This window comes from Elephantulus edwardii, unplaced genomic scaffold (genome assembly GCF_000299155.1).
Source record: "Elephantulus edwardii isolate Elephantulus edwardi_28Jun2011 unplaced genomic scaffold, EleEdw1.0 scaffold00093, whole genome shotgun sequence".
In the NCBI taxonomy this organism is placed as follows: domain Eukaryota; kingdom Metazoa; phylum Chordata; class Mammalia; order Macroscelidea; family Macroscelididae; genus Elephantulus; species Elephantulus edwardii.
Genome location: NW_006399843.1, coordinates 10930595 through 10950840, shown reverse-complemented (window position 1 = coordinate 10950840; position 20246 = coordinate 10930595). Strand labels below are relative to the sequence as shown.

At 48.0% G+C, this 20246-nt stretch overlaps 1 protein-coding gene across 1 annotated transcript in view; it reads right to left on the bottom strand.

Annotated features, from left to right (window-relative positions):
• Positions 1-12270: 12270 nt before the first annotated feature.
• Positions 12271-20246, bottom strand: part of CEP164 (centrosomal protein 164kDa) — an 83030-nt gene continuing 75054 nt past the window's right edge. Inside the window, 9 exon segments of the mRNA XM_006890877.1 lie at positions 12271-12361; positions 12520-12642; positions 14739-14805; positions 15705-16008; positions 16480-16656; positions 17251-17358; positions 18479-18701; positions 19127-19194; positions 19484-19610. Of these exon segments, the coding sequence (XP_006890939.1) occupies positions 12271-12361; positions 12520-12642; positions 14739-14805; positions 15705-16008; positions 16480-16656; positions 17251-17358; positions 18479-18701; positions 19127-19194; positions 19484-19610 (1288 nt within the window).

Here is a 20246-nt window from a genome sequence, read left to right as displayed (position 1 = left end):
ATATTGAAGACTGCAGTCCTTGACCTTCTGCAGCAAGCACTTCAGGTTCTCCTCAGTTTCAGCAAGCAGGGTTGTGTCATCCGCATAATGTAGGTTATTGATGATTCTTCCACCAATCCTGATGCCACAATCCTCCTCATACAGCCCAGAGTCTTGGATGATCTGTTCTGTATACAGATTGAGAAGGTATGGAGACAAAATACATCACTGACGGACCCTTTCTTGATTTTGAACCATCCAGTGTCTCCCTGCTCTGTTCTGACAACTGTCTCTTGGTCCAAGTATAGGTTTCGCATTAGCAAAATAAAATGTTCTGGGATTCCCATTTGTCTCAGAGTCATCCGTAGCTTGTAGTGATCCACACAGTCAAAAGCCTTTGCATAGTCCATGAAGCACAGATTCTTCTGGTATTCTCTGCTTTCTACCAAGATCCATCTATCATTAGCTATAATATCCCTAGTACCACAACCTCTTCTGAATCCAGCCTGCACATCTGGCAGTTCTCTGTTGACATATTGTTCCAAATGTTTTTGGATTATTTTCAGCAGAATCTTGCTTGCATGTGATATCAATGATATTGTTCGATAATTTCCACATTCTGTTGGGTCACCTTTCTTTGGAATGGGAACAAATACCGATCTCTTCCAGTCAGTTGGCCAGCTGGCTGTCCTCCAGATTTTCCAATGGGAACTTAGTATCAAATTTATTCTTTTTAGATAAATATTTTATTGTGTTTTATTGTTGTCGTTATATGTTGTCAAGTCACTTGGGACTCATAGTAACCCTATGTACAACAGCCCTGAAATCTGCTCTATCCTGTGCCAACTTTACTGTCTCTAACACATCTACCTTCGTTATCCCGGTCACTGTATTAATCCATTTCATCAATGGTCTCACTCTTTTTCCAAAGCATGATGTCCCTCTCCAAGGACTAGTCCCTCCTTGCAACATGCCCAAAGTATGTCAGACGAAGCCTCAAAATCCTTGCCTCCAAGGAGCAGCCTGGCTTCACCCTCTCTAGGATGAAGCTGTTTGTTCTGGCCGTCTATGGTATATTCAATACTCTTCTCCAGCATCACAAAGGCATCAATTCTCCTTTTTATTTCTTATGTTTTAAAGAAACTAAAAATGTGAGATCTAGAGAAGGCTAAAAGTCAGCGCTAAGAACCATTCATCAGCAGGATGGGCTCCATTGTGGAGTGAAAAGCACCCTGTGTTTGGAACTTTGGAACTATTCAAGCAGAGACTAGAAAATAACTTCTCTTTCCATTTCTGCTCTCTCATTTAAAGCAGTTCAGTCACTTCACTCAAGATACCTGATATAGATTATTTCATTTAGTCCTTCAGGAGTGTGAGGTATTTCCCACTTCATTCCAAAAATGTGGCATCAGGATTGGAGGAAGACTCACAACCACCTGCGTTATGCAGATGGCACAACCCTGCTTGCTGAAACTGAGAAGGACCTGACGCACTTGCTTCAGTAAGTTGACTGTGGCCTTCAATGTGGATTGAGGCTCAATATCAAGAAAACAAAGATTCTCACCACTGGGCTAATCGGCAGCATCATGATAGACAGTGAAGAGACTGAAACTGTTAACAGCTTTAGTTTGCTTGGCTCTACAATCAACACTCTTGGTACCAGCAGCCAGGAACTCAGAAGATAAATTACATTGGGAAAGTCTGCTATCAGGGACATCTTCAGAGTACTGAAGAGAACTCATGTCAGTCTGGAGACTAAGGTGCTCCTGATACAGGCCATGGTCTTTGCAATTATGTGCTATGCATCAGAAAGCTGAACAATTACTAGGGATGATAGGAGAATTGATGCCTTTGAGCTGTGGTGCTGGAGAAGAATATTGAATATAGCATGGACTGCTAAGAAAACGAACAGGTTTGTCCTAGTGAGGGTGAATCCAGGCTGCTCCTTGGAGGCAAGGATTCTGAAGCTTCGTCTGACATATTTTGGGCATGTTGCAAGGAGGAACGAATCCTTGGAGAGGGGCATCATGCTTGGAAGGTGGAGGGACAGTGCAGGACAGTAAGACCCTCGATGAGATGGACTGACTCAGTGACTGGTGTAATGGGGGTGGGTGTGTCGAAGACAGTAAGGTTGGCTGAGGATAGAGCAGGGTTTAGAACTGTTGTATATAGGGTCACTATGAGTCGCAGGTGACTTGACAGCACATAACAAGGCCTAGAGAGAGGGATCATTCCCAAGAGATGCATCCACTAGTAAACAGCAGACTTGAGTTTGCACCCAAGTGTTTGTAGAGGCAGCACAATAGTGGGCTTTGAAGCCATACTTGGACCTCAAGCTCTGCCTAATATAACCCCCAAAAAGGCCTACCCTTCCAACCCTGGGCTCCAGTCTTACAGGTGGAACGTGTCTCCACAGACATCCAGACTCCATGCAGGTGGTGACACTGACTCCCCTGAGAGTTCCCGGAGCAAGTCTTCCATTCCACCCCAGTGCCTTCTCCAGGCAGACCCATCTGTCTCCCTCCTCCTGCCAGCTCCAGGGCCTGGATGTGCTGTCCTCTTTTCTGACATTCCTCTCTTCTGAAGTTCTTCTCTCATGATTCCTTGGAGATCACCTTAACATATGGCTATGAAAGGGAACAAGGCCCCAGGAAAGTATCTTCATTGCTATTTTTCTTTTTTTGTCCAAGAGTTTTGCTCCGCTGTACATAGGGTTTTCAGGGATGCATCTGGTCCCCATACCTATTAAATCTGTATGCAGAACAGATCATCTGGAAAGCAGGGTTTTATGAGGAGGAGCATGGCATCAGAATTGGAGGAAGACTCATCAACAATCTACAATATTCAGATGACAAAACCTGGCTTGCTGAAACTGAAGACGACCTAAAGCGTTTGCTGCAAAAGGTCAAGGATTGTAGTCTTCAATATGAATTGAAGCTCAACATCAAGAAGACAAAGATTCTCAGGGAGCTCTGGTGGCCTAGTGACAAGAAGCTGCACTGCAATCCCAGAGGTGCGCAGTTCGAATCCACCAGATCCTCTGCTGGAGAAGGAGGGACAATCTCCTCCTGTGCAAGTCAGATCCAATTTGATGGTACACACACAAAAAAAATAATTAAAAAAAAGAAAGATTCTCACCACTGGGCCAACTGGCAGCACCATGATAGATGAAGAAGAGTTCGAGGTTGTTAACAAATACAGCTTGCTTGGTTCCACAATCAACACTCTTGACACCAGCAGTCAGGAAATAAAAAGATGGACTGCACTGGGAAAATCTGCTGTCAGAGACCTCTCCAGAGTGCTGAAGAACAACAATGTCAGTCTAGATACAAAGGTGCACCTAATCCAGGCCATGGTCTTCTCAATTACTTGTTATGCTTCAGAGAGCTGGACAATGACTAAGGATGACAGAATAGATGCCTTTGAGTTGTGGTGCTGGAGCAGAATCTTGAACATACCACAAATTGCCAAGAAAACAAATAAGACTGTCTTGCAGAGTGTAAAACCAAGCCTCTCTTTGGAGGCTAGGATTTTGAAACTCTGCCTCACATACTTTGAGCACATGGCCAGGAAAGACCAGTCCTTAGAGAAGGACATCATGCTCGGAAGGGCAGACAGCCAGTGCAGGAGAGGAAGACCTGGATGAGATGGATTGATAAAAGTATCTGGGGCAATGCAGGTTGGTGTGTTGAATTAGTGAGACTGGCTCAGGACAGGGAAGGGTTCAGAGCTGCTGTAAATAGGGTCTTTATACATCACAGATGACATATATCAGATTGTAGTTAATCTGATTCTTATGTAGTCCATCAGGGGAAGCCCATGTATATGTTCAAGACTCTTCTTCAGTACCACAACACAAAGGCATCAATTCTTCTTCTGTTATCTTTAGTCACTGTCCAGATCTCATGCATACCAAGTAATTGCAAAGACCATGGCCTGGATCAGGAACACCTTAGTCTTTAGACTGACATCGTTGTTTCTTAGTACTTTGTCTGGAGAGACACCTGACAGCAGATTTCCCCAATGCAACTCATCTTTTGATTTCATGACTGTTGACAGAAGAGTGTAGACTGTGTAGCTGAGCAAGTTGTAACTGTTAAAAACTTCAATAGAAGTCCTCAATTCTTTCTCTTTGCTTTTGGTTGGTACATATATTTGAGTAATATTTGTAATAACAGGCCTTCCTTGTACACATATGAATAGTATCCTATCACTCACAGCATTGTACTTCAAGACAGATCTTGGAGTGTTCTTTTTTACTATGAATGCAACAGCATTCTTGCTCAATTTGTCATTCATGGTACATGAATGTCTAATTCAAAGTTACCACTATCGGTCCATCTCAAAACACTAATGTCTCAGATACCAATCTTTATGTGTTCTGTTTCTTTGTTTTTTGTTTTACAACTTTCAGAACAACTCCACCAGACCTCCCTGATCACAACAATGCCTAACAATTATTGAGTCTGCTGGAGTCTTTGGGTGGTGCAAACAGTTAAGCACTAGACTATTAGCCAAAAGGTTGGTGATTCAAACCCACCATGAGCCTTAGGTATCTGCTTCTGAAAGATCACAGACTTGAAAACTCTACACAGCACTTCTGCCCTATATAGACAGTGTTGCCAAAGGTTGGGACCAATTTGATAATAACAACAATTGAGGCCTTACTATGTGTTGAACTCTGTTTTGAAGATGTTAGATTAATTGCCTTTTTTTTAAAATATTCACAGACTTTGTGGGACAGACACTACTCTTAACTCTATTTCACAGATGTAAAATTGAGATAGAGGAGGAAACACAAGAATGGTAGAACCCCTTGGGAGATTCATATCGTTGCTGCAGTTATGTTGTTGTTGTTGTTATGTGCCGTCGAGTCGCTTGCAACTCATAGCGACCCTATGTACAACAGCCCTAAACTCCGCTCTATCCTGTGCCAATCGCACTGTCTCTGACACTCCCATCCCAATTATCCCAGTCACTGAATCAATCCACCTCATAGAGGGCCTTCCTCTCCTGTGCCGTCCCTCCACCCTCCCAAGCATGATATCCCTCTCCAGGGACCGGTCCCTCCTCACAACATGTCCAAAGTATGTTAGACAGAGCCTCAGAATCCTTGCCTCCAAGGAGCCACCCGGTTTAACCCTTTCCAGGACAAATCTGTTTGTTTTCTTAGCAGTCCATGGTATTCTCAGTACTCTTCTCCAGCACCACAGCTCAAAGGCATCAGTTCTCCTTCTATCCTCCCTGGTCATTGACCAACTCTCTGATGCATAACAAGTGATTGCGAAGACCATAGCCTGTATCAGACGCACCTTAGTCTCCAGAGAGACACCATTGCTCTTCGGTACTTTGGAGAGGTCCCTAATGGCAGACTTTCCCATGGCAATGCGCCTTTTAATTTCCTGGCTGCTGGTGCCAAGACTGTTGACTATGGAGCCAAGCAAACTAAAGCTGTGTACAATCTCAATCTCTTCACCATCCATCCTGATGCTTCCAATTGGTCCAGTGGTGAGAATCTTTGTCTTCTTGACATTGAGCCTCAATCCATATTGTAGGCTGCAGTCCTTGACACTCTGCAGCAGGCGCTTCAGGTCCTCTTCAGTTTCAGCAAGCAGGGTTGTGTCATCCGCATAACGCAGGTTGTTGATAAATCGTCCACCAATCTTGACCCCACATTTCTCCTCATAGAGCCCAGCCTCCCGGATAATCTGTTCTGCATATAGGTTGAAAAGGTAAGGAGATAGGATGCATCCCTGGCGTACGCCCTTCCCAATTTTGAACCATGCAATGTTCTCTTGCTCTGTTCTGACCACTGCCTCCTGGTCCAAGTATAAGTTTCGCATTAGAACGATCAAGTGTTCTGGGATTCCCATTCTTTTCAGAGTCAGCCATAGTTTGTTATGATCTACACAGTCAAATGCCTTTGCATAGTCAATGAAACACAGATAGACATTCCTCTGGTATTCCCTGCTTTCAGCCAAGATCCATCTAACATCAGCTACAGTATCTCTAGTACCATGACCCCTTCTAAACCCAGCCTGGACTTCTGGTAGTTCTCTGTTCATGTGCTGTTCCAGTCGTTTTTGGCTAATCTTCAGTAAAATCTTGCTTGCATGTGAAATCAGTGAGATTGTTCTGTAGTTTCCACATTCTGTTGGGTCACCTTTCTTTGGGATAGGAACAAATATCAATCTCTTCCAGTCAGTTGGCCAAGTGGTTGTTCTCCAGATTTCTTGGCACAACTTGGTGAGCATGTCCATGGCAGCATCTGTTAAGTGAAATATGTCAATGTTATATACTATTGCCAAAATGGATGTCAGAAAAGACCCTGAATATTGCACTACAATGCCAAGAAGCCAAAGCAAAGGAAGAAATCAAGATGTTAAGGAGCTGAACAGAAGGTTTAAAAGAGCAGAGTAGGAAGACAAAGCAAGGTATTATAATGAAATGTGTAAAGAGCTGGAGTTGGAAAATCAAAGGGGGAAAACTCACTCTACATTTCTTAAGCTGGAGGAACTGAAGAACAAATTCAAGCCTCAAGTTGTACTACGTAAGGATGCTGTGGGCAGAATGTTGAATGACCCAAGAAGCATTTAAAAAAAGATGGAAGAAGTACATAGTCACTATAACAGAAAGAATTGACTCACACAGAAGAATTTCATGAAATAACGTATAATCAAGAACCTGTGGTGATGAGGAGGAAGTTCAAGCTGTTCTAAAGGAATTGGCAAAACACAAGGCCCTAGGGATTGATGGCATACCAACTGACATATTTCAACAAATAGACACTGCCCTGGACACTCATCACATCATGTCAAGAAATCTGGAGGACAACCACCTGGTCAATTGAGTGGAAGAGATCCATATCTGTTCCCATTGCGAGGCGGGGGGAAAGTGATCCAATTGAGTGTGCAAATTATCAAACAATATCATTAATATCACATGCAAGCAATATCCTGCTGAAAATATCCAAAACCAACTGGACCAGTACATCAACAGAGAACTGCCAGATGTGCAGGCTGGATTTAGAAGAGGCACTGGGACTAAGGACATTACAGCCAATGTTAGTTAGATGGATCTTTGCTGAAATCAAGAGTACCACAGGAATATCTACCTGTGTTTCATTGACATTGCAAAGGTTCCCTCCCCTACGCTCTGCTGTAACCTGGAGAAAAGGACTCCTGAAAGCGCCACTCTGCTTCCTACCTCCTGAGGGCCGGGGTCCCTCCTCCTCTAACAAAGCTCTCTTCTAGACAGATCTCCAGTCCTCCACTCTACTCTGCAGGCTGACCGTTCCTATCCCAAAGAACGTGAAAAGCCAGGAGAAAAGCCTACACCATGTTCTGCTTGAGCTGGGAGATGTAAGCTTCCTGAGGACATAAGACCCCTCCCACACCATGGTGCTTATCCACAATCGCTTCATCACAGACCAAACAGCCTTTCTTGCCTGGTTAGGAGGCTGCTGCTGAGACACTGCTGGGTGCCAGGAGGATGGATAACCCAGAAGAGCTTTCTCAAGATCAGGATCTTAGATCCAGTCCCCCTATGTAGAGGGTGGGAGTCTGAGATAAGTAGTTGACACAGGGGTGGGATAACAATTATTTACTTCATTCAAATAAAGAAAGGAGAAAACGAACAAGTTAATCACACCCAATCAAAGAGAAAAGATCCCCAGCAGCCAACATCCTTCCTCATAGGCCTTCATGTCCCAAGCATTGAAGTCCAAACAAACTGCAGTCATTAGTCCTGTCACCATGGAGGTACCAGCATCCTCAGATCCAGCCCCTAGCGCCTGTTCTCCATGTCAAAGGGCTCTGGGAACCCAACCTGGGCCTGCTGGGAAGTGCTCGGCAGTCCTCTGAGCTGCAGAGGCTCTGGAAGGGAAACGTAGGAGGTACTGGACCCTCCAGTACTGGGGCCTCCGGAGGACATGTGGGGCTCCTTAGGGTGGAGTGAGATAACCTCAAAGCAAAATTTTGGGGTTCAGCCCAGCAGAGGCAGTTTCCAACCCAAAAGGGAGCCTAGAACTCTGCTGTGTGTGTACATACTTGCTGTCCGGGAAGGAAGGGCTATTTGAAGGAGAATCACTTCACCTGATTTTTAAAATAGTCGCAAATTTTAAGATCACTGAAAGTCATATTTACAGATGTCTACTATCCCCCATATCCATATACGATTGACTGCTAGGTGAACAAACAGGTTTTTCCTGGAGAGGGTGAAGCCAGAATGCTCCCTGTAGTCGGATTCTGAAGCTTCATCTGACATACTTTGGGCATGCTGCAAGGAGGGACTGGTCCTTGGAGAGAGACATCATGTTTGGGAGAGTGGAGGCACAGTGCAGGAGAGGAAGACTCTTGATGAGATGGATCGAGAGTGAGTGGAGTGGTGGGAATGACTGTGTTTGAGACAGCAAGGTTGGCACAGGATAGAACGGTCGCTGAGTTGCAAGCGACTTGACGGCACAGAACGACAACTATCCCCCTACTCACATGGGTGTGAGACATGCTCTGTATGACTGGGGTGCCAGTACTTTTCTTCTTTCTGAAAGGTAGTATTAGTATGTCTCAAATAAATTAAAAGTTCCCATTTCAGTGGGTGCACTTGGTAGGCACAAGGTCACTGCTAATGGGTGTACTGGCTCACATGACGCACCAATGGGGAGAAAATAGTGCATTCTTAGGTTTTCAAACTAACAGGAACTGAAAAAGCAGGTGTGTGTCTTTCTCTTTTGTTGTGGAGGTTGTTCATCAAGCCGAAGTATCAAACTGACATGCATGTGGCATTCTGACACAAACCTGCTGGAGACTGTAAATTCAAAGGTGGAACAGAAGACGGTGTGAGATGCAGGAGGAAACAGGGAACAAGCAGACTATGGAATTCAGGACACCAGGGACTGCAAGCAGTCCATTTGTTATCAGCACGTCTCCCCCACCCCCAGATGGCAGGCGGTGCATCCAGCAAGCCTGCTCAGCACCCTTCCCACCTGTGTTAAACCACTGGAGGCTTCTCAGTACCCCTTTCAATGAAGACAACCCCTCATCCAAGGCTTTCCCTGGAAACACTGAAGGTGGCAGTCACCCCCCAACACACACACACACACACCGTCCCTGGAGCCTCTATTCCACCTTGGAGATTTTGACCAGGAAGGAGACTAAAACCTAGAAGGACTTGATCAGATCACAGAGCTGGTAAATGCTGAGAATCAAACGTAAGTGGAAGTGTCCCCACTCAAAACCCACGGCTATCAAGTCTGTTCCAATTCATGGCGACACACCACCAGGTTTCCAAGGCTGTAAATCTCTCCCCCATGGAGAGAGGGCCTATCTCCAAGCCATGGAGCACCTGAGGGGTTCAAACCAGCAACCTTTCAGTTAGTAGCATAACATGTAGCAAGCACACTGCCACCAGGGCTCCTGAGCCGGGGTTATCTCCCCAATCCCTACGGCAATGCATTTGGAGGAGTGTGTGTATCTGTGTGTGCTGTCTTCACTTCCAACACCGCTCCTTTCAAGAAAATAGTCAATATTTCAAAAAAGTTTTGAGAAACCATCTGATCCAAAATTGGGAATAATGGGAGAGAGGGATCAAAATAATGTCATTTCTTGTCTCTGTGTAAAATTTCCCGAAGAATCTGGTATGACTTCTTAGATTCCAGGAGCAGCACTAAATGTCTCATGGCCAGAGAGAGACTTCTCTACCATTACAGTACTAAAGCACGTCAACGTGGAACTATTGAAAACACATTCGCTAGCATTCTAGAATACTCCTTCCTGAGCCCCAGCCTGGAGATTAGGCTGGTGTCACCTCACCCACACACTGTAACTCTGGGCAAAGCGCATGTCTATTAAGGCTGTTTCTTCCAATATAAAAGATGAGTGGGCTGACCCAGTGATCCCCAAAGTCCTTTCTGCTTCAGAGCTCTACAACACTAGTCTCCCCAGCTAGCGTCAAAACTCACCTGGGGAGCAATGGAACAGTGCAGTCTTCTGAAAAGTCCCTTAGCAAACACAAGCCTCAGAGGGCTTTGCTCATGGGGACCACTCTCCTGACTGACAAGGGTTCAGGTCAAGCCAGTCAGTACTGGTCTGAGAGCCAGGAAAGGAGGTGCTAATATAGGGGAGCCTGGTCAAGAGAATGGACTGTCTGAGACGGAAAGGTCTAAGTTCAAACTTGGATTATTAGTGTGTGACCTTGGGCCATAGCTCTGTAACGTCTCTGAGCCACAATGTACTCACCTATAAAACAAGGATATGAACTTCTGTAGGGTAAGCCAAGTGTGTGAGATAGTATCAACACTGATTCAAAGGCAGCATTCAATCACTTGGATTTCTCTTTCTTTGACCAGAGCTGCCAGGGTACTACTGGGGCACAGAAAAGACTCAGCTATTTTGGGTATTTTGTTTTTAGGTTGCTTTTCTTATGTGAATCCTTGAAACCAGGCCCCCCTCAACTGGTTCCTCCAGAAAATTTGTCATAACAAATCCAAGACTGTACAAAGACTGCTCACATCCCTGGAACAGAAACCCACCTAAGTGCCAGCTCAGGACTTCACAGGGTTTATCTTTCACCTGTCTGCATTGGGGTGTGGGGGAGGGGGGAGAGGACGTCAACTGGCCCTTGGGGACATGAGACCCGGAGATTCTGCAATTCACAGGGCTGGCGGCTGGGGAGAGGAAGCTGAGGGGAAGCTGTGGAAGGACACAGGGATACAACTCAGTTTTCACTGTGACCCAGGCCCTTCAAGGTCTCTGAGCCTTTCTTTCTTCCTCCATAAAAAGAGCTGAAAATATCAATATCATGTGCATGTTATGGCGATAAACCAAATCCATTAAGAGGTCTTGCGTGAATATTAACTTTTCTTTCCTCCCTTCTTGAGGGAGGAATGAGGTAAAGGGCTCCAAAAAGAAAAACACACTCATACCTGCCTTGTAGAAAACGGACCTGCTTTAATTGATGTAGAAAACAGAGGATTGTCACCAGAGCTGATTGTAACACATGAGCTATTCCCAAAGCACACAGGATGAGCCAAACAACAAAATGGACCTTCTGTGCAGTAGGCTGGAGCTGAAAATGCATCTGAGGTTGGGGAAAAAGAAAGGGGGATGGGGCTTCAAGGAGCCAATGTGGCTCTTCATTGCATGTTCCATGGCAAAGAAAAAAGTGGAAGGAGGTAGTGGGCTGTCAATTCTGCTTTGGAGAGCCAAGAGCGACCCTGTGGCTTTAAAGACAAGAAAAATGGGGGCATTTTATTTGAAACAATGAGACAGATGTCAGACAACATCTCCTGCAGACCCCCCAGAGGCTCACGGATGGGAAGTGGGGCCCGCAGGAGCTGAGCCAAAATGGAAGCAATGCCAACTGGGACCTGAGTCCTCACCACTCAGGCCAGCCCGAGTCAATGGCCCACAATGCGGTGGACAGGGTGGGCAGGGGCTGGCTCACATGGAAGGCTGAGGTGGAATTATTTTTACGCAACCCCAGTGCTAGGAGCCAAGTGGAAAAAATCAGTGGACAAGGACCCACAAATATACTCGTGTCCTAGGAGAGGCTATTTGGCATCCAGAAGCAGCTGTGTGCTTGACACCTCTCATCTAGCTGGGATGGCTCTGTGGAGAGACGACTGAGGAAAACACAGTACCCAGAGGGAAGTTATTCAGACAGGGAACAGGGCGGAAGAGTCCAATCCTGAGAGTCAATAGCAAAAACTAAGTGTTGAAGATGAGGAGCAGGAGACAAGGGTCTGATCAAGGGTTGAGGCCGAGGTCCTGCAGAGACAGGTGTGGACCCAGAAGAGCCTGGCACCAGGTGTGCAATGCCAAGGCCTGTGTCCTGTTGGGTTAATAAACACTGTCTTTGCAGCAGCCCCCAGCAGTGCCCTGCAGGTATAACTGACCAATCAGGCTCCAAATGGACCCCTCTGCCCTCAAAGCAACTCGACAAATACCACCTTTCTTCCTAAAGGTGTTCATGTTCTGGTCTCCCCACCAGCCTGCCCCTCAGCTACCCGCATCATCAGTTTTGTTATACTGATGCAGAAGCTAGTGGCTCAGCAAAGTCCAAAACAGTGCAGCCTGAGATATGTCCCATAGTCAGCAGAGGTGAGTCTTGCTGCTGTCTCTGGCTTTGGCATCCTCCACACCCAGCCCACATGGTTTCTCCAAGTCCTGGGTGGGCCAAGCAGCCGAGGGGACAGGAGAATGACTGGCAGAGGGAATAAAGTGCAGGCAGCTCCTCAGGCACTTGGTCTGGGCAAAGGAGAAGACAGGATGCCCCCCACTGCCACTCAGGATCTTAGTAGTGATACACCTTCAGCCTGTTATTATCCAGGCCGAGCTGCAGCAGGTCCGAGGTGGCTGTGGGCTTGGGCAATGAGAAGAGACATCTGGCCCGGAGGTGAAGGAAAACTCCATAGTCAGCTGAGCATCCCGGAAATTCATCCTCCTCAGAACCCAAGGGCACATGCAGCAGGCCCGCAGCCCAGGTCAGCCAGCCCATTCTCTACAGAAGTGACTGGAGAGTGGAAACCAGTTAAAAGGATACGACTTGGGGTCGTTCTTGAAATGTTCTAGCCACCTGCGGTTAGTGTCGATCATTCCCTGGAAGTTGGTGCTGCCCGCCTCAGGAAGATGGGAATAAGGGCGCTGCAGGAGGCGGAGCTGCTCGCTGGGAAGAGAAGGACACATGGGCAGAGGGCGAAGGACGGGGAGGGGCCAGAGGACGGAACACGCAGATGGCAGACCCCGCGGCCGGCACGTCCCGCTGCCTGCCCCCTCCTCTTGGCACACCAGCTGCAGTCTTTCTCAAAGTCTTTAGCAATTCAAAGCTTCCTCTTCTGATGAGATCTCTCTTCCCTCTAGATTAACCCTGAAACGCCTCTCTGAAGTGAGGAGATCACCCCCCCAAAGGAAGAAGGCAAACATCCTCTGGTCCTTTCCTGAGGGCACACACCAACATCAAGGGCCCCAGGCTCCTACTCCTGCGCACCCCAACGATTCAAATACTTGCCCAGCATTAACTTCCAAGATAGACAAAGGGATTGCGAGGGATTATGGCTGGGAATCTGGGATGGGAGGGTGAGGGGAATGCATCTGAAGGAATAAGATGAATGAGAAATTAATAACAGGTTTAAATAATTGCCTGTCTTGTCTCCCCCACGGGGGCATCTCTCTCACGCCAGATGTTGCTCAGCAGGACTAGGGAAGAGGGGAGCCGGAGCCGTGTGCAGAAGACAAAGAGCTCAATGGCAAAGAAGGCCAGCTCCGAGCTGTGGGGCCAGCAAGAAGGGCCACGTGCATGGGCCCACGTGGCCTCCTTGGGAACTGTGCCAGCAAACGTGCTGCCCTGCCTTCACTGTGATCTTGGGGGTGTGAACTTGACCTTTGCTTTTTAGGGTTTGTTTTTTTAAAATTGTGGGTTTTAGTTTTTTTAATTTTTTTTTTTTTTAAATACTGGTTTACTCACAGTCCGTATACATTGTTTTTCACACAACCCTCTGACTGTCCCACCTTCCCTCCCTTTGATTTTCATACATGTTTTACTAGTTATCTTTTTCTATAATAATGGTCTTATACAGTGTTTGTCCTTATGGGACTGATACTACGCAGCACGCAGGAGCAATGATTGTGTAAATCACTACCTAACTTGGGAGGGGCTGGAGAGCATTATGCCAAGCATTATGCTAAATTGTGATTTTTTATTTTTAAGTAAAACTTTACAAATTCATTTTCATGCAACCACTCACACATGCTTTGTTCTATAACATTACTTTCAATGCCCACAATGAAATCACACTTTCCCCCTGTAATTCTGGTTTCAGTGAATCCTCTATCCCTGTGTCTTCCCTATCTTTAGTGACACTGTGCTCATCAGCCCCACTTTGCCTTTCTATTCACCTATCTTAATATGTGTCTGTTACCAAGTCACTAATTTTCACTTCCCACCCAAGAACGATTGTGTATGTAAAACCCTCCTTACTCAGACTCACTGCCACTGAGCAGTTCCTACACACATCGCTCCATTGCATTTCCAAGGTTGCAAATCGTAAGGGGAGGAGACTGTCCACTTTTCTCCCACAAAGCCGCTGGTAGGTCTGAACCCCCAGAGAATGTGGTCTTTTGGCTAGCGGTGTAATTCACAGCAGATGCTACCAGAGCTTCCCTGGGTTATAAGAGTGGTCTTATACTCTGTCCATTTGTGGTTAACTTACCTGATTCAGCACTGATTCTCCAGTGAATCTAACAGTGTGCAGTGCTGCATGAACCACCGTAAGAACATACTACAATTTTATTATCCACTCATTCATAGCTGGGCACTTGAGTTGTTTCTGTCTCTTTGCTATTGTGAATAATGCTGCAATGAGCATTGGATGTGCATGTATCTGTTGGTGTCAGAGCTCTTACTTCTTTAGAATATATACCTAGTAAGTTAAGTGGAATTGCTTAATCACAAGGTTATCTATATCTAATTTTCTAAGGGAATCCTTAACTATTCTCCATGGAAGTTGTACCATTTTACATTCCCACCTGCTGGTGGAGTTCCTATCTCTCCTTAACTTCACCAGCATTTGTTATTTACTTTTTATTGAACTTCATGTTTTTGCTTTTGAGGGGTACCCTGGAAAGCAAGGTGAGGGCAGCTTTGTGGACTAGAGACCTGATCTCTTTGGAGGTCTGGTCCCTCAGAAGGCCCTTTACCCAAGGAGACATGGAGAGCACGCACCCTGACTGTGAGCCTCATCTGAAGTGCAGACGGAAGCTTACCTGGCCGACACGTAACCCATCCTGTTCTCCAGGGGGGTAGGATCACTGCTGAGGACCGGAACTCCAGCTGACAAAGTGGGAGAAAAACACTCAGAAATGGACAGGCATTGAGCCACGTGGTCTTATCCTAAAAGGCCAAACCCTCCCTCTGTCCCCCAAAAATGAACACACTCAAACCAGAACAAGTTTCAGGGGTAGAAGTGAAAGGCAAGAACTGTCCTATTTACTTCCAAAACCTATTTTCTAATTTGGGTGGAGAGGGAGACAAGATAAAACTTTTTCCCCTCAAGGGATCTCTCTTTTGTGGCCTTTCCCCTGCCTCCTCAGGACTAAGGCATCAATGAGGACTGCCTGGCACAGGACCAAGAGGAAGCCACAAGCCAGGGGTCACACACAAGCAGAAACCGAGGTCACTCACTGGCACCCTGAAGTATACTACGTAACCCGAGTCTCCATTTCCCTATCTGTAAAGTGGAGCAACATTATTACTACCTCATAAATGGGTTAGTATGTTTTTAAAAATACAAATCATCAGAAGTACTGTAATCTAACACTGAAGAATGGATTGTAATTATAAGCACTAAATTTTAAGAATGTATATAAAATTCCTGGTGCATAATATGACGCACAACATGGCAACTATTTGACGACAACAATGACATTTTAGGTTTAGGTTCTGTCAAGCTCAAGAACCCACAGCCAAGGCCTCAGTCAGTGCAGGCTGAGGGAATCATCCAGACCCCACAGAGCCTGTGGCTGCAGGTCATGAGCCAGGCCATCTTCACTAGGGACCCACAGAGGATGAGGACCAAGACCCAAGAGATGGGGCCACAGGTGATAGAGGAGGGGACAGGCAACGAAGGAAGAAAAGACAGGAAGAGATGAAAACAGAGGGAAGTGAGAGGAAGAGTCAGAGAAAGGCAGGGTGGTTCAGGTGGACGCTGAGTGGGCCCAGTTGAGGCTTACTTGGGAAATACTTGCGCAATTTCTCCACCAGGAAGTCGTCCACCGACTGAGAAACGGAGGAGAGCCTGGGGCCCAGCCCCGGGTCCCAAGCCCACTGGCTGTTCAGGGGTGGAACTGGGGCCGGAGTGGAGAGCCTGGGCAGGGAAGGGTAGGCAGGGGCCACGGGCGAGAGCTGCGCGGGTGTGGAGGTGAAGAGCGGTGGTGGGGCCTGAGTGTTGAGGCTGCCCAGCATGCCGAGGACGCTGTTGAGCTCGCTGCTGATCCGCTGCAGGGAACTGCTCAAGTAGTGGATCTTGTCAGGGAACTGGGGACCTGAGGTTGGCTTGACTGAAACGAATCAAACAGATGCTATGGAGGGACCCCAGACCTCGCCGGCACCGAAGGCCCCTACTCATCCCTGCCGTGCCCAGCTCCTCCAGCCACAGTCCCTCAGCTGTGATGGGGAGGGACGGCAGGGCCCTGTGATCCAGGCAGTGCCAATTGGACGCTGATCACTACGGTGAGCCTCTCCAGGAGAGGCCTCGGGAGGGGCCCAGGGCCTAGAGAGACAGGGCCGAGAGGCTTTCCTGCCCTCCTGCCCATCTGCAGGGCAGAGCAGCAAAGGGGGCACAAGCCCCCTAGAGATGGTAATGGGTGGGCCATTGGGGATACTGCTTGCTGTGAAGAGCCCCTGGGTGTCAGATGCCTTCCCTCAGCCCATACCCTGTGTGTAGCCAAATCCCAACGATACACGCCTCCCCACGCCTGCCAGGCGGACACAGCCTGGCTCAAACACCTCCACTGGAGTGAGGGTGGTCCTCAGCCCTGCTTCACCTCCCTGCTGCTACCACCACTCACTCTGAGATAGGAGGGAAGACTCTGAACTTTCACTGCTCACGTCGTCCATATCGCTGAGGTCAAAGGTCACAACCTTCTTGGGGGAGGCTCCTCTCAGGGTGTCCTCATCTGAGGCCTGACAAGCAAAAGGAAAACGTTCTCACTAGCACTTTCTGTGTGTTTCCTGCCACTGCCCTTACAACATGTGGGGTTCTGAGGGTTTGGTGAGAAGGTTCTGGGGCCCAGAATTATCCACAGTACCTTGGGAAAGGCTTCCCTGTCAGGGGTGGAGGAAGGAGAGGTCAAGAGAACTCACTACCTGAGATATATGTGACAAGGCACCTGGCCCAGAGAAGCCCAGCTCCTCTGGGCAGTGTCTCCCCTGTGCTTCCTCCTGTCACATCTATGCCTCAGCTCCTTGACAAATGGTGGGGAGTGGCTGTGCATGGTCACTGACATCTCTCCTCAGGTACCCTGACCTGTATCCCCTTCTCAAACACCTTCAGCGGGAGCCTCCAGGTACACTCAGGGCACCCAGTCCTGATAGCACAGACATTCAAACCCACAGCTCTCAGCCAGCTCAGAGATGAAGCCATGCCATGTTCACCAGGCTGGACCCCAAGCCCAGAGGCCCAGACCCCTCTCACTTGGGGCCCGCCAACCCAGACGAATCCCAGAATGGGAGAAGGAGGCCATGGACACCCTGAGCCATGTGTCTCTGGAGCTGTACCTCTTCCAAGAGAGAGGACTCAAGCTGGTTCAGCTTTTCCTCTTTCTTCCTCAGCAGATCTTTACTCTTCCGCATGGCCGACTTCATCTCATCCAGGTGCCTGGTCTCCTGGAGTCAGGGAGGAAGGCAGGCAGGAGGAAGGTGACGACTTACACACAGATACTGGAGGCCCAGCTCAGCCACTGGCTGTGTGATCTGAACCAAGTTATTTAACCTCTCTGTCTGCCTTCTCATCTATAAAATATGACTACTTTTCAAGGGCTGGGAGAAATTAAATGAAAATAGGCTTTATCTTCATACTATGCCCACACCTGATAAACTTTATCTTCATACTATGCCCACACCTGGTAAACTTTCCAGTGATTACTGTTAACCAGATAGTTATTATCATTTCTATTTCAACCACCATTACTATCTTCATCATCCTTATCGTAAAGGATTAAGCAGAACAACAGGAGGACCTGAGTGAGGAAAAGCAGCCTCACTTCTATACTCTTGGGCAGTCTGTCTGTTTCACCAACACTTGCCCTCTGCTGTCCCCTGGTCAGCCAGGGTGTCTGGGCACCTTCAGACTCTAAAGGGCCAGGCGGGAGCCGAGACAGCCTAACAGCCAAGACACTCAGGTGGTCTCAAGCCTGAGATCCCAGGGAACAACAATCACCCCGTCTCTGCCCATTCACTGCAAGTTGTTACTGCTGTTAGATGCTGCTGGGTCATGTGAGCATTAGATCTGAGCTCTGTCCTATCCTGTGTCATGTTGATGGGTTGGAAATTGATGAAAACAGAGAAGCAACCCAGTCAGAGCAGGAGGTGTTCGTAAGATTTATACTGATGAACAGTCTTCAGCGTGACAGAACAGGAAGCAAAGCTCTGCACGTGAAACTTTAAAAACGTCCTCTGTGCTCCTCACCTAAACGATAGGACTGTTCTACCTTGTGTGTCTTCCGAGACTGCCATGAGCATCATCTGATTTATGATTAGAGAAAATGTTCTGCACACTGCGCGTGGCCATGGAAAAGTGTGTAAGGTACTTTCATCCTCACACAGACACCCTACATCATCCACCCTATCTCCCAAGACAACCTTCTCCAATGACCCAGGCCCTGTGGCCACTCGTCCGGGGTTCGCAGAATGAACAACTGAGGGTAAGTCCCAAGTGAGGTCCCCTGGGTGCCCTGGCCCTCGCCCACCGCCGCACAGGGTCACGGTGTCCTCCGAAGCTCCTGACCTCCTCCAGGTTCTTGCGCACATCGTCCAGGGCATCGGTGCCCGGCAGGTCTGTGGCTGCCTCTGGACCACTGAGCAGCTCACGGCGCCAGTGCTGCTGGGCGGCCTTCAGGGCCGCCTGCCGCCTCCGCATGGAGCGCGTCTGCCTCACCAGGAACTCCTTGGCGCTACGAAGGGCGAAGCCCTCAGAAGAGAGGTAGTGCCGGACGCTGTAGGAGAGCAGAGCAGGGCAGAGGTATTAAAGATGAAAAACAGACGACCTGAGGAACGCCTTTCTCAGGAGATGCCCAGCCTTAGCATGGGCAGCAGTAGCCGGGCTGGACATCCTATTGGAAAGCCATAGTTCAACATCTGCAGGGTGTGGACAGCTGGACTAAGTCTCCCCACCTGGACCCTGAGGCAGATCACACCTGAAGTCTCCAGAGAGAGAAACAGGTAAGTCCATCAGCCTGACCTGCAGTCAGAGGTCAGCAGGGGACCCTCACTGAGAAGCTCTGTGGCTATCTAAAGATTGCTCAGCACCTCAGAACCCCCTTTCCTGAATCAAGCCCCACTGATCACTGCTGTCACCTAACGTTAGCTCCCCCAGCTCTGAGATGCAGCATCTCCTCACCTATCAGGGCACCCTCAACCCAATCAGTTCTCATACCTGTCCAAGGACAAGTCCATCTCCTCCTTGCTCTGAGAGAAAGAAGGGGACACATCTTTGGTCTGGTTCTAAGGACGCAGAAGAAAAAACACACTGAACACAGCAAAGTCATTCAAAAGCAAGCAGTTGTAGGTTTAAGTGACCCCAAACCCCTCCCAGGAGCCTAAACACAGATGCAGCCCAGATGGCTAGCAGGTACTGTTCTCTTAAAACAGCATTTGATTGGGAATAATCCAAATAGGATGCCAAGGCCCCACAGAAAGCAAAGTGCCAAAAAATAGAAAGAAAGCAAAGTGCCATATTACCCTCTCTGATGTCCTGCCCCAGCCCCAAGCCCAGTCACCCTGAGACACTTACTGTCCCAAGGGATTTCCTCAGGTCCTCGATGTGCAGATCTGGCTCAAAGTGTGGAGCAGCATTATTCTCCTCAGCTGCCAACTCAGTCAGCGTGTCCTGCTTCCTCTGAGCTTCCACGTGCAGGCCCCTGTGGTATGGAAAGTGGACGGATGGCACAATGTCACAGGACAGCAGGCCAGACCCCACACTGCTGGGCTCCTGGGCATGGTTTCAAGGCCTACACTCCAAAAGTGAGCACAAACATCTCCAATTCTTTACTCTTGTCAGTGTTCTTAGATGGACTGGGCACGGGCAGTAGAAGCAGGGGTTCCCTGCTTTTCAAGGCCCCCAGTACTACCAAAACCAAAACTAAAGCCTGAAAAGTCCATTCTGATTGAGCCGTTCTGAAGGAGAGAGAACCATATTACCCTCTCTGATGTCCATGGGGTTCTAAGGCTGCAATCAGTACAAAAGTAAAGTGGGTCTGAGATGTTGCCTTCTCCGTTAGCAGCTCCACCACCAGTGCTCCTCCTACATTCCCAAAACTCACTGGTATCAAACAGATCCCACCTCCTAGCAACCCCCTAAGACAGAGCAGAGCTGCCCCACAGGCTGGAAATCTTTATTGAAGCAGAATGCCACATCTTTCCCCTGAGGAGTGAGGGGAGGGTTTGAACTACCAAGTTTTCAGCTAGCAGACAAGAGTTTCAATAAATGCATCACTAGGGACTCTGACACACCTCCAAAACCCACTGCCCTCAAGTGAATGCCAACTGATGGCAGC